Raw genomic sequence first — 13,957 nt, forward strand, 5'->3', positions numbered from 1 at the left:
TTTGGAATCAGGAACCGACAAGGGATAAGATGAAAGCTGTTTTTAAATTGATTTGGAAAATTTAATTTTGATAATAATTTTTATATATTTAATTTTTAGAGCTTGTTTTTAATCCGAATATAACATATTTATATGTTTTTGGGATCAGCAAATGATGAAAAATAAGATAAACGTAAATTTGGATCGTTTTATAAAAAAATAATTTTAATTACAATTTTCAGATTTTTAATGACCAAAGTCATTAATTAATTTTTAAGCCACCAAGCTGAAATGCAATACCGAAGTCCGGCCTTCGTCGAAGATTGCTTGGCCAAAATTTCAATCAATTTGATTGAAAAATGAGGGTGTGACAGTGCCGCCTCAACTTTTACAAAAAGCCGGATATGACGTCATCAAAGACATTTATCGAAAAAATGAAAAAAATGTCGGGGGATGTCATACCCAGGAACTCTCATGTCAAATTTCATAAAGATCGGTCCAGTAGTTTACTCTCAATCGCTCTACACACACACACAGACAGACACACACACACACAGACACACATACACCACAACCCTCGTCTCAATTCCCCCCTCTACGTTAAGAAATTTAGTCAAAACTTGACTAAATGTAAAAACAAGTCAGCCCCAAGGGTCAAGGTCGAGGCTTCTGAAAACGCTGAGTTGGGTCGCGGAGACCGAATGAACTGCCTGATGCGTTATGCAAAGAAATTGGCCGACACGCCCAAACCTATGCCCAGAGTCCGACCCGAGGCGGAAGGGACGGCGGGTCTTGGTCAAGGCAGTCAGATGGCCAAAGTCATGTTCAAGTAAGTGTTCCTGACAGAGTGTACTTACTCCAATGGTACCTGCGATGTGTGGCCCCTCCGATGAGAGGACACCTCCCTTAAAAGGACACCTTCTGGCATCCCTTTGTCTATTAGCTTTACAAAAGTGTACTTGTCATGACACTAGCTAGGGCACGATGGCCTAGTGGTAAGGCGTCCGCCCCGTGATCGGGTCATACCTAAGACTTTAAAATTGGCAATCTAGTGGCTGCTCCGCCTGGCGTTTGGCATTATGGGGTTAGTGCTAGGACTGGTTGGTCCGGTGTCAGAATAATGTGACTGGGTGAGACATGAAGCCTGTGCTGCGACTTCTGTCTTGTGTGTGGCGCACGTTAAATGTCAAAGCAGCACCGCCCTGATATGGCCCTTCGTGGTCGGCTGGGCTTTAAGCAAACAAACAAACAAACAAAGATACTAGCTAGGCCATCTGCAATGTAGGGACAATTGTGGCTGGTCCCAAGGGTGTCCTTTCATCGCTGGGACCACTAATTACAGTAATTTAAAAACGTTTAAGTGAGTGATCCTGGCAATGAGTTTTATTGTTGTTTGTTTACTGTGTTTTTGTTGATGTGTTTTCAAGTTTAAATAGCCCTTGTGGAATTGTCCTGCTTGTTCCCTCTCATTCTGCTATCCTTTGTCACAGACAATGAGTTTACTCCCTTATTAGAGAAATACAAAAATGTTTATCAGTTAGTTTAATTGGTAGAATGGTAACCCCAGACTGACATAAATCTGTGAACATTGAGGAATGAAAGGGAAAGAAGGAGTCTTGAAATAGAGGTAAGTTTACTGAGGTTGTGAACAGAAATCTGAGGCTAGTACGTGTGCATGGTTGAAAGAGCGAGGTATTAGTTTTTATTATACGACGTCACCTTTGGTGGCGACACCGCTACCACAACCACCGTCAACAGTGACAACAGCAGAACTAACTCAGAACCTTGTGGCACGAACATCACACGGCAGAATGTAGCCAACGACATCATGAATCACACAGAACCTTGCAAGAACAGCAACACCCCACAACAGAATTTGACCAACGAACCAGAACCCACACGTATCAGAAGCAAAAAATGCAGCCAACAAAAATGCTAATTATTTCTGCATCTGTTGGCCGAATTACTTAATATTTGGGATACATTAATTGAAGCTTATGCATGACCCTTCAACAAAGTGGCAATTTTAAAGATAATATTATCTGACTTTTGTGAAATCAATACAAACATATTCCAAATTCGGGGATACGACGTTGCGCCAAAAGGCGAGACATCAAAAACGGACACAAATTTTGATACTCAAGTTACGTCTTGGAAGTTTGCTTTTCTTTACCAAATATATATGCTTTTTGTAAACTTCATACCAGTAGAGGGAAAAGATAACTGATCATTGCACAGTTTGACATTACTTGATTGTATAATGTTGGTCAGTTATGATATAACAGATCATTCGAATAACCCCAAAAGGTAACCACCTGGAGGGCTTAAATTTGGTTAGTTCAAAACTCGTACTGTTGAGTCGATCCCCGAATCGGTTTGGACACTTTTCTTGAAATTGCACAAAAGCCGAACCATTTGACCTACGAAAGTCAAAAGTGTGCCAATGTCTCATATCTTGTTGAACTTAACTATGTTGCCAGTTCTTGTTGCAACAGACGTCGGAACAGTTGATACCTACAACCGTGATTCTGTTTTTCATGAACTTGTGATCCATAAATAATGTAGCCAGAAGATACGCTGCCATTCGGGCTCTCTCAGCAACGTTAAATTTTACCAATAAAAATGGAACACATATAATACAATAGAAACAAACTGATCTGAACTGCAAACAGAGCAAAAGAGTAGAGTGAGATAAAGTAACGACAACAAATATTGTGCTATGGGAGATCTGAACCATCCTAGAGCGTGAACTACAGTATGTCTGCACTTATCTCAGTATCAGTAATCCTGCTTTATTTTATTTAAGTTGCAAGGTAATTCAGCGTGTGTGTGCGTGTGTGTGTGTGCGTGTGTGTGTGTGTGTGTTTGAAAGTGGGCTCTTGCACTGCTGTCACCCCCCCTCCCGCACTCCTCGCACCCCCTGGCGTCTTCTTGCGATCAGAGGAGCTTGAAACAGTCGTGCCGAAAGTGTGCTATCTATGTCTCAGATCTTGTTGAACTCAACTTTGTTGCCAGTTCTTGCAACCGTTATTCTGCTTTCCATGAACCTATAAATAATCTAGCACGAAGACACGCCGGCATTCGGGCTCTCCGTGAGGGAACGGAGAAGAAGAAGAAGAAGAAGAAGGTATCCTCCTCTACTCGGATGATCCTCTGACCATGGCGTCAGCTCGTTTCCGGATGATCGGTGTTGTGCTGTTTGTGGTGGCGTTAAGCGGTGAGTATCACAGTGGGCATGAATTGTACCGGAGTTGATCATTTGTTAATGAATATATTTGAGCACCCTATCCGTGTCTAATTGAATTTATTCTTATTCCTCTTACATTTTTGGGGACTTCATGTGCATGCAGGCTGCTTCAACGCATGTTTGTTTGGCCTTGTCTTTCTTTCGTTGTTTTGCTGTCTCATAAATTCCCTTGTAATATTCAGTCCAATAATATACATGTACCCGAATTATTTTTTGTTCGGGCTATTCTTCGGAGCTTTGTACAATTTTGTGACATGCATTTCTAGTCCTTTAAATGATTATTACGTATATAAAATGACAACTGGAATGTATTCTCTTCACTTTTTTCGGTAATACTTCAGTTAGATAATGATACAAACTTTCAACAAAAAAACAAAGAACATATTTTTGTGTTCTTAAAATTTTTTTTGTTGGTATTCAAATCCATGTCACAACTTTTGGGTTTCCATTTGAGAAATGGGATGTACTTTGAAACCATTGTCATTTACTGAATGTAGACGAACAAAATGTACAAGAATATTTGTATTCTTTCTCTGTAGGCCAAGAATAAAAATGGCACCAGTATTTATTAATGAAATCAATTTGTATCAAGCCGTTGTTAAAATGTCTTAGTTCATTTTTTTTTTAAACAAGATTTTATTAATGAAATACAGGGTGGCATGTATTTACGATATAAACATTTGTGGCCACACAACAAGCTAAGCTTATATTAAGTGTGGTTATAAATATGTACATCTAGATAGGAATTGTTATTTGACGTTATGTCAAGGTCATAGAATCACTTATACCCTTATGAGAACGCAAGACAGACACGATACAATTTTTACACACACACACACACACACACACACACACACACACACACACACACACACACACACACACACACACACACACACACACACACACACACACACACACACACACACAAAAGAGGAACAAATGCAGCAAAAGAATTAGAGGATGTGACAGAGGACGGGAAGGACTGCAATATCGGGGAGATCCAGAGGGAGGAGGGGGGGGGAGGGGTGTCAGAGAGACGATGAGATACTTTCGTAGACTTGCTAGATCAATGCTTCAGCAGCAGCAAAAATTTCATTTACATTGTCGTACAAACTAATTAAGCTGAGGTTAGTCATGTGAATACACAGAAAAACCTTTAATAAAAAAGATTCACTCAAAACTTGAACTTCAGTAAAAACGTAAAACAGCATGACCTGCCAATAATCAAATACTGGATCTTTGAAATGGTGACCACAGGGTAATCAAAATCTATCACTTAACCTCTATGTACCTTTTCGAATATTTCAATGTTTTTGGTAAAACGTAGGTTTAGCAGACCAAACAATAAACATTGTACATTTTGATGATAATTCGGTAAAGTGTGGATAGTTAGTCTTCGGACATCATCGTAATTACTACAAAATAATAAATAATGTTCAACATTTTTATTTCGATATCCGCACTGACAAGTCGGGTTATCACTTAAGTGGCGTTTCACCATATCATCATTTAAATCGCTCATTTCTAATCTTAGTCTGCAGTGTGAAATTCCGTCTTTTCTCTTGCCATAATAATATTGAGGAGGAACTTTACTATCTGAACGACATTAAAACTGTTTAAACTGGCTAATTGATTTTGTTAATTTGATATTATCTGGTAGAGAATTCCATGTTCGGGTACTGCTGGGAACAAATGACTTATCATACAATTCAGTTCTGTGTGGTGGTACGACCCGTTCAAGTGGGTTTCGTCTATGATAGGGGTTCACAGTCGAGCCAAGAGGAGGCAATCAATCAGCCACGTTCTGAGAACATTTCCCATGTACCATTTTATGAAACAAAATTAATTTATGTTTTTCCCGTCTTAGTTTTAAACTACTGAAGCCTGATTCGTCATATAATTTTTGGTGGCTTGTTCCTTTAACTGCTCCGACAATTACCCTTAAGGCCTCGAGATGGAGCTGTTCCAGAATGTTAGATAAAACTTCTGTACAACTGTCCCAGACGACATCGGCGTAGTCAAAGTGTGGTGATACGTAGGATTTATACATAGTTTCTAAAGATTTTCTACTAAACCTGTGCTAATAAAATCTCAAACAATTAGTCAATAACATTACTTTACTTGCAATACTGTTAATATGAACATTCCACTTACAATCATTTTGTAAAAAAACCGCCCAAGTGTTTGTGGTTGGCTGTCACGATTTAGTGACATGGATCGAGAAAGGGTCACTCTGTGGGGTGCCTTCCTCGAATGCGATAGAAAGCGCCTGTGCTTTCTGTCAACGGCTGGGTTTTAGCTGACAGAGCATAGCGAACACGGGTATTTCGTGTTGCACGGATTTCACGTGGGTGATATCTGCTGTCAGGGCAAAACTGGCGATAGCTGAACTTGGAACGTGACAAGGTGAGTCACGTGATTTTGTCAAGGTTGTCTGTGTGAGACATGTTAACTACACACTCGAAACTCAGCGGCTAGAGAGAACAGTCGGTGTCTTATTTTTCCTACAAGTTTGATGGTCTTCAACGCGTTGACTGCTGCTCTGTATTTCAACGTGCCGTGCTGCTTGCCAGTTGGGCTTCAAGGAATTTCCATTAAAGACCACTTTCTCTTTGTTTACATGCTGGCTGACTGTCGGGGCGTCAAGGTTTCTTCGCTGTGCGGGGAAGGGATTTTCACCGCATAAGGATTCAGCGCAAGAGGAAGAATGGCTGTATTCCCGTTGACGAACGGGGGTCATTCAAAAGGAAGCGGATTCGCTTAAAAGAGAGCTACCTACATTAGGCTGTTGAGGTAATAAATCATTATTTAACGCTGTTGACGAGTCTGTGTTTGTGGAATGAAATACTCTCTGTTGTTCTCTCCAGGTTAGCGCATAATTTGCTCTTTGGGACGCTAAAATACTAACCTGTATATGGTTTTTTGCAGATATGGAGAGAAGGAAGGAAAATGGCTGATTTGTTGTTGTAAAAGTTCGTTTGTGCAGGCCCACGTGCTCGATGAAGTATGTCAAGGTGACATGTTTAAAGGTGGTGTGTGAAGGGTTGCGTGGCATGTTTAGTGCACCAATGCTTTTTGTTGCAGCTTATTAATACTGTCTACGGTACGACGGTCTACATAACCTGTCCACGGTACCACGGCCGACGTACTACTGTCAACATTAACCTGCTAACCTGGTGTACTGGTGTCTTGGTGGTTGCTGTCGCTGTCGTCGTCCTGCCCATCTACGCGTCTTCTACATATTTCTGGTCGACTACGGGGAGGACCTTCAGCGACTACCGGCACGGTTGGCCTGGTGGTAAGGCGTCCGCCCCGTGATCGGGAGGTCGTGGGTTCGAACCCCGGCCGGGTCATACCTAAGACTTTAAAATTGACAATCTAGTGGCTGCTCCGCCTGGCGTCTGGCATTATGGGGTTAGTGCTAGGACTGGTTGGTCCGGTGTCAGAATAATGTGACTGGGTGAGACATGAAGCCTGTGCTGCGACTTCTGTCTTGTGTGTGGCGCACGTTATATGTGACCCTCCACCACGAAATGAGTCGCATGTCACCTCGCGCGGTTCTGCGCTAGGCTTAATATAAGTCCGGGGAGTGTCTGGTAACAGTGTGAGGGTCACCTTAGTCACAGGCTTGTAACTCAAACAGTTTTCGCTCTTATCTAAAACGGTTTTCACCACTGGATAGAGCATAAAAAACTCTTTAGGAAAATGTAAAAATATAAAAATCATGCAAAGGTGACATGCGACTCATTCCGTGGTGGAGGGTCACATATGTCAAAGCAGCACCGCCCTGATATGGCCCTTCGTGGTCGGCTTGGTGTTAAGCAAACAAACAAACAAACCTTCAGCGACTGAGTGAGGCGCCTGATGTCTCCACTGTTCCCTGCTTCCGTTGCCACGCTAGCCGGCACTACATGCAACGCGGGAGCAGTGTTGTGGAGACTACAGACTAATTACGGACCGCCCACTCAGTGGCAAAAAGCTAAGTTGCACCATGTCTTTTGCACCCTTCTTACCACCGAGTCATCTGTAATATTTATGATTATACTCGAGTGGTGACGACGTGGGGTGTATGACACCTGTATGAGCTAGCACTTTAAGGCAGACAGCTATATTTCCTAACTATACACGGGATCATCGTGTTATTATTATTTTCTGTACTTTAACTGGCATTTTTGTCAGTGACCACTTGTGTTTACGTTTGAACGTAAAAAGAACATCTTTTGGAGTGAAGTCTCGAGGGAGGTGGCGTGATATTACATAAACAGGCGTCTGAAACTTATACTTTTGTTGATTCTATTTATTTGTATGACTGCGAGAGTGGATCGTGGTGTGGTTAGTTAGTTAGAAGTAACTAACCGTTCATAATCACCTTATTGTGATATTGAAACGTGACATTGGCAGTGTCCTGAACATCAATGTCATTAAATGTCAAACAATCAAAATAGCAATCACGTCGTTTAAAGTTTAGCAGCTCAGTTTTTTCATTATCAAATTTTACCTTCCAGTCGTTGGCCCATCTACTTAATTCCTGTAAATCCGAGTTCAAAATGTCTTTACGCAATTGGGAATCGTTCATTGATAGGTACATGCTTGTGTCATCTGCGAACAATTTAACAGTGGATTGAACATTTAAGACAATATCGTTTATATACATAAAAAAACATTAGTGGCCCCAGCACAGATCCCTGGGGAACTCCAGCTGGTACAGTCTGTGGGGCCGACATGTGTCCTTTTACAACAACGCTCTGTAATCGATCATTTAAATAACTTCTAATCCAACGTAATAAGCGTCCTCTTATGCCAATGGCCTCTAATTTGTACAATAGGCCTTTGTGCCACACACGGTCAAAGGCTTTTGACATATCCAAAAAAATGGCTTGTGTTGAGAGTCCCTTATCAGCAGCTGTACATAGATCATTGTAGGTGCAGAGTAACTGGTTTACAGTCGAGTCACCTGGTATAAAACCAGATTGCACAGGCGTTATTATGTTATTCAACTTCACAAAATTAAAGATATGGTTGTGGACACACTTTTCAAACTTTCCCCACACAGCTTAACAGAGATATAGGTCTATAATTCAAACAACTCATTTTGGATCCTTTTTTAAATATAGGAGTAACATGTGCATGTTTCCGTAATATAGGGTGTTGTCCTTCTTTCAGGCAACGATTAAACAGCGCTGTAAGCGATGGTGAAATAATACTGATTGCTGCTTTAAGTAGCATATTATGTACGTGATCTGGGCCGCATGCTTTACTAATATCAATATATATATTAATATATTTTAACATCGAACGCAGAAGAAGAAGAAGAAGACTAATATCAAGACTTTTTATAATGTTAATCACCTCTTCGACGGACAGATTTATCTCGCTCAATTCACAATCAAGGAAAGGAACAATTGGCAGGTCATCAGTTACATTATTCAGAGTGGCTTGCTGTACAAAAAAGTCGTTAAAAACGTTTGCCTTTCTTTCATTATCATAATAAATGTTACCGTTATGCTCAATAGGTGGTATTTCATCAGAACCAATTCCTTTCTTGTCCATAAACCTTTTTACAATTTTCCACCAATCTTTTTTATTTATATTGTCAGTTACATATTTTCGAATCCATTTCATTGTAATAGTCTGTTATCCGTTCTCTTTTCTTGTCGGTTACGTAATTTCGTACCTCGCGAAATATTTGCCAATCTTCTGGTAAGTTTGTTCTCTTTGCTTTGGCATGAATCCACTTTCGTGTAGTTATGAGTGACAATGTATCAGCGTTTATCCACGGCGCGTCTTTAGGGCTAACTGTTATCGTTCGGACAGGCATATGCTGTTTGGCGATGTTCATAAGAGTAACTGAAAAAATATCGGCGCAATCATCGATAGAGTTGTTTCCGATAATTTCATTCCAATTTACATCTGATAAATCTAGACAAAAATGTTCTACGTTTAATCTGTCATAATTATATATAGTTCTTTTAAATGGCTGCTGGGTCTTTGCTGTATTATGAATAACACATGGTACGCTATGGTCACTGACTGCATATGGGTGCCAGTACGTCGACGCTCTTTACTAAATGGAGTGTTTGAGTTAAAATCAGGTCCAGACAGGTGCTACTGTTGTTCGTAATTCTGGTTGGCATGTTCACAATCTGATGCAGTTGGAATAAATGTAGAATGTCTACTAGGTGCGGTGTCGGCACGTTGAAAAAGTCGTAGTTAAAGTCGCCAAGGACAATGATTTTTTTCATGGTATCGTTCGCAAGTTGAATGCTTTCTTTAATAAGGTCCCAGTACGGTACGGTTACGTTAGGTGGGCGATAAAAAGAACCGATGAGAAGACTTTCTTAGTTCATTAAAGACATATCACCTTTGTAACATGGTTTCCCCTGGTACTCATCTCTGGAGAATATAACCCTTTCCATATTTGAATTTTTCAATGGGAATTTTTGTTAAGAAATACAATAATTTAGGAAATATTGTTAACATGTTCTGTTTTATTAAGGGTATTCAGGTGGTATTTTCTTGTTTTCACTACCTATTTTATTCATGTTTGTATTACTTAGTTAGTGGAAGAATCTTTTGTAATGTATGTTTGATGGTGTATGCTTTTAATTAAGCGTTGCTGACTATGAATGTAGATGTAAATGCTTGTATAACTGTGTTTTAAATTTAAATGTGTCAAGCGCAAAGAGCATAATTGTAAAGTTATGATGTTGCGCTATATAAATGCTCATTTATTATTATTATTATTATAAATATGTCTGATAACTCAAATGTTCCCTAAAATAACCAAACAAAACACAATTTTCATTTAAATTGTTAAAATAAAATTTCTCATAATGTAACCGAGTGCCGAAACACCAATCACCTTTGAAGGCGAAGTCCAATCAAACAGGATTGAGAATTTTAGAGCTTATTTCTAAGCCCTATAATATCTGTTATGCATTCGCAAAGGAATCCATGAACATACAAAGAGACAAAAACCGCCAGACCCCATCACAAACAGAACTCTACAATCCACAGGTGTTGCCTTGCGAGCTATAAATAGCTCGCAACTTCTGAGGCGAACAACTCTGCAGAGTCTGCTGTGAAGGGCGACGGTAGTCTCCCTGTCACAATAACAAAATCTGTGCTTTACTCTCCATTCATCTCCTGGTGGCAATAGAACAAAACAAGTCGCGTAAGGCGAAATTACTACATTTAGTCAAGCTGTGGAACTCACAGAATGAAACTGAACGCACTGCATTTTTTCACAATGACCGTAGTCCGCCGCTAGTGCAAAAGGCAGTGAAAGTGACGAGCCTGTTTGACGCGGTAGCGGTTGCGCTGCGCTGCATAGCACGCTTTACTGTACGTCTCTTCGTTTTAACTTTCTGAGCGTGTTTTTAATCCAAACATATCATATCTATGTTTTTGGAATCAGGAACCGACAAGGAAAAAGATGAAATTGTTTTTAAAACGATTTCGAAAATGTAATTTTAATGATAATTTTTATATTTTTAATTTTCAGAGCTTGTTTTTAATCCGATTATAACATATTTATATGTTTTTGGAATCAGAACATGATAAAGAATAAAATAAAAGTAACTTTGGATCGTTTTATACAAAAATAATTTTAATTACGATTTTTAATGACCAAAGCCATTAATTAATTTTTAAGCCTTCATGCTGAAATGCAATACCAAAGTCCGGCCTTCGTCGAAGATGGCTTGGCCAAAATTTCAATCAATTTGATTTAAAAATGAAGGTGTGACAGTGCCGCCTCAACTTTTACAAAAAGCCGGATATGACGTCATAAAAGACATTTATTGAACAAAAAGAAAAACATCTGGGGATATCATACCCAGGAACTCTCATGTAAAATTTCATAAAGATCGGTCCAGTAGTTTACTCTGAATCGCTCTACACACACACACACACACACACACACACACACACACACACACACACACACACACACACACACACACACACACACACACACACACACACACACACACACTGACACACACACACACATACACCACGACCCTCGTCTCGATTCCCCCTCTATGTTAAAACATTTAGTCAAAACTTGACTAAATGTAAAAAGAATTCTAAAGGGTGATCAGTTGATTATAAACCTCACACCTGCAGTTGTTGGGTACATACTAAACTGAACAAATCAAAATTGCACCCATTTTTGTACCCCAACTAAAACATTCATTGCCGTCTCATTTCATTGAAACTTTATATGCCATTAAAGGCCCTTCACTTGGTAATCTGGGACACTCTTCGGATCAAAGATTACCGTTATTGGTATCACGTGACCGCCGCCGAGGTAAGGATACCCCAAAATTCGATCTGACAAAAACGTCAGGTGTCAATTAAAAAAATCGGCGTATTACCACTGGGCCACTGCGCCCGTCATTCATCGGTATGAGACACACATCATTCAAATCATTTTTATTCAAAATGTGCTGAACATTCGCATCAATCTTTTCAACTTTTTTTACAATTTACAATACAAAACTAATTATTAAAAACACGAATAAAATTACCACGAATTATATTCTCAACTTTGCACATTTCCAAGACACTCATTCACTTGTGCAGAGAATTATACTTTTGAAAAATAAATAGTAAAACAAATTTTCACCAAATTAATGAAAATCAACGTGTTCAACTGTAAATATATCATTCCTTCTGTTTGAAACACTAATTCTACTTCATCACCAAAGCTCTTTTTAAGAGGATAATTTTTTTCCCAATGTTTTGACATGAAACTGACGAATGAAATTTTCATCTCTCTCCCACCTATTTTTCACGTTGTCATTTGTATATGATTCATGCACGTATCTCAATTCCATCTTCAAATAAAGATTTTATTTTATTTCATCTCTCCAACCTATCTTTCACGTTGTCATTTATATATGATTCATGCAAGCATCTCAATTCTATCTTCAAATAAAGATTTTATTTTATTTTTTGGTTGCGCAATCCTCTCGCATCATACTAAAACGTTATTGATAAAACTGATTCATAAACTCGCAAAAGCAGTATCATAGTCCCATTACATTCCTTCCTCAAAACCATCATTCTATAGCACTGTAAGTTAGTCAACCTTCAGACGTGACAAAATTGTTACCATGGTGTGAATACATGCATTGTAAACTTGGCCAAAAAAGTATAGCAAACCCAAATTAAAGCATTTATCCCCGTGTCATTTCATTAAAACTTTACATGCCAATTACGGCCGTTTACTGAACCTTCAGGATTATCTTTTGGATTAAATATTTCTTGTACAGGGATCACGGGACCGCCGCCGGCTCAAGTAAGGGTACCCTCAAATCGACCAGACAAAAACGGAAGAGCCGAATGAAAAATCGACAAAAAATCACAACAGGCAAAACGTTACAACTTTGACATACGAGAAGAAGGTCAAACCAATTATCTACCCTGAACAGATTGTTTTGTTTTGCTACCTTGCGTATTCCAAAAGGCGTTCCTGAAGGTTAAGTGAACGGCTATAACTGACATGACATGACACGGGAATTAATGCTTTAATTTGTGTTTGAAATTTGTTGCAATCATTTTTTGGCCAAGTTTATTTGGAGTACCTGAGACGCCTTATCACTGTACAGCGCTGGAGGCGTATCAGTGGGACGGAGGCTCTGAAGACAAGGCGAAGATGACGGCATGTCTAGGAGGCAAAGCGTCCTTCCCTTGGTCTATCTTGACGGGAAGTGAGACTATTGTCAACACTGCGTGGAGCTTTCAGGTTCGCCGAATTAGCTTCAATATTTTAGCAAAACTTTGATACAACACAAACCATTTGTGAGTGATGGAAACAGGTAACTAACTACAGGCTCAATTGTACAGAAGTTATTTCACGATTAAAATTTGATATATTTCCTAAAACAAGCTGATTCAGTTTTTCAAAAGAAAAGAAGAAAACAAGACTGTTTACATTGATGTCATATAGAGTTCGGGGAAAGGGTATAACGTGTTCCGCTTTAACCTGCTTCGTCAGCTTCATTAACTTACGGTTCGAAATACTTATATATATATTTTTCCAAGACATTCTGTCAGTCTCTCTCTCTTTCTCTCTCTCTCTCTCTCTCTATCTCTCACTCTCTCTCTATCTCTCACTTTCTCTCTCTCTCTCACTTTCTCTCTCTCTCTCTCTATCTCTCACTTTCTCTCTCTCTCTCTATCTCCTCCTCTCTCTCACTCTCTCACTCTCTCTATCTCACTCTCACTTTCTCTTTCTCTCTCACTCTCTCTCTCTCTCTCTCTCTCTCTCTCTCTCTCTCTCTCTCTCTCTCTCTCTCTCACTGTCAATGTATTACAATAAATTGATCAGGCAATATTTTCTCCAGGCACCGGACAAGGAAAAGACAATCATAGCAACCTACCAAAGCACACATTTCTACGCGGTGGACACCGTTCGTTTAGGTTTTCTCGCCAACGCGGGACTGTCTGTACGCTTCGCCAGACCTCAGGATTCCGGCAACTATTCTGTGCGAGTGCTGCTTCAGCAAGCAAAGTCGTCCGAGCTTGTTTTTGCTGAGAGGACGGTGACGCTGTCTGTTACCGGTAATTTGCTTTTTGGTGTGATCAGTCACTGATGGCTTTCTATAATGAGCATCAACTACCTACAAGCGTTGATGAAGATACAATAGCGTAAAGCAGTATGATTGCTACAATTGTCAATTTGCATTATTATTTTATGTATGTACAGATTTTATGATT

At 39.6% G+C, this 13,957-nt stretch overlaps 1 protein-coding gene across 2 annotated transcripts in view; it reads left to right on the forward strand.

The window, feature by feature from the left end:
* The first annotated feature begins 2,888 nt into the window (after nucleotides 1–2,888).
* The window catches only part of LOC138945973 (uncharacterized), a 61,419-nt gene continuing 50,350 nt past the window's right edge, over nucleotides 2,889–13,957 (forward strand). Inside the window, exons 1-3 of one of the 2 annotated variants that reach the window (XM_070317504.1) lie at nucleotides 2,889–3,196; nucleotides 12,847–12,983; nucleotides 13,585–13,801. In XM_070317504.1, the coding sequence (XP_070173605.1) occupies nucleotides 3,139–3,196; nucleotides 12,847–12,983; nucleotides 13,585–13,801 (412 nt within the window). In that variant the 5' untranslated portion in view covers nucleotides 2,889–3,138. The remainder of the gene's footprint in view (nucleotides 3,197–12,846; nucleotides 12,984–13,584; nucleotides 13,802–13,957) is intronic. The other variant, XM_070317506.1, reaches the window with a different exon arrangement.

This window comes from Littorina saxatilis, linkage group LG13 (genome assembly GCF_037325665.1).
Source record: "Littorina saxatilis isolate snail1 linkage group LG13, US_GU_Lsax_2.0, whole genome shotgun sequence".
NCBI classification, from domain to species: Eukaryota; Metazoa; Mollusca; class Gastropoda; order Littorinimorpha; family Littorinidae; genus Littorina; species Littorina saxatilis.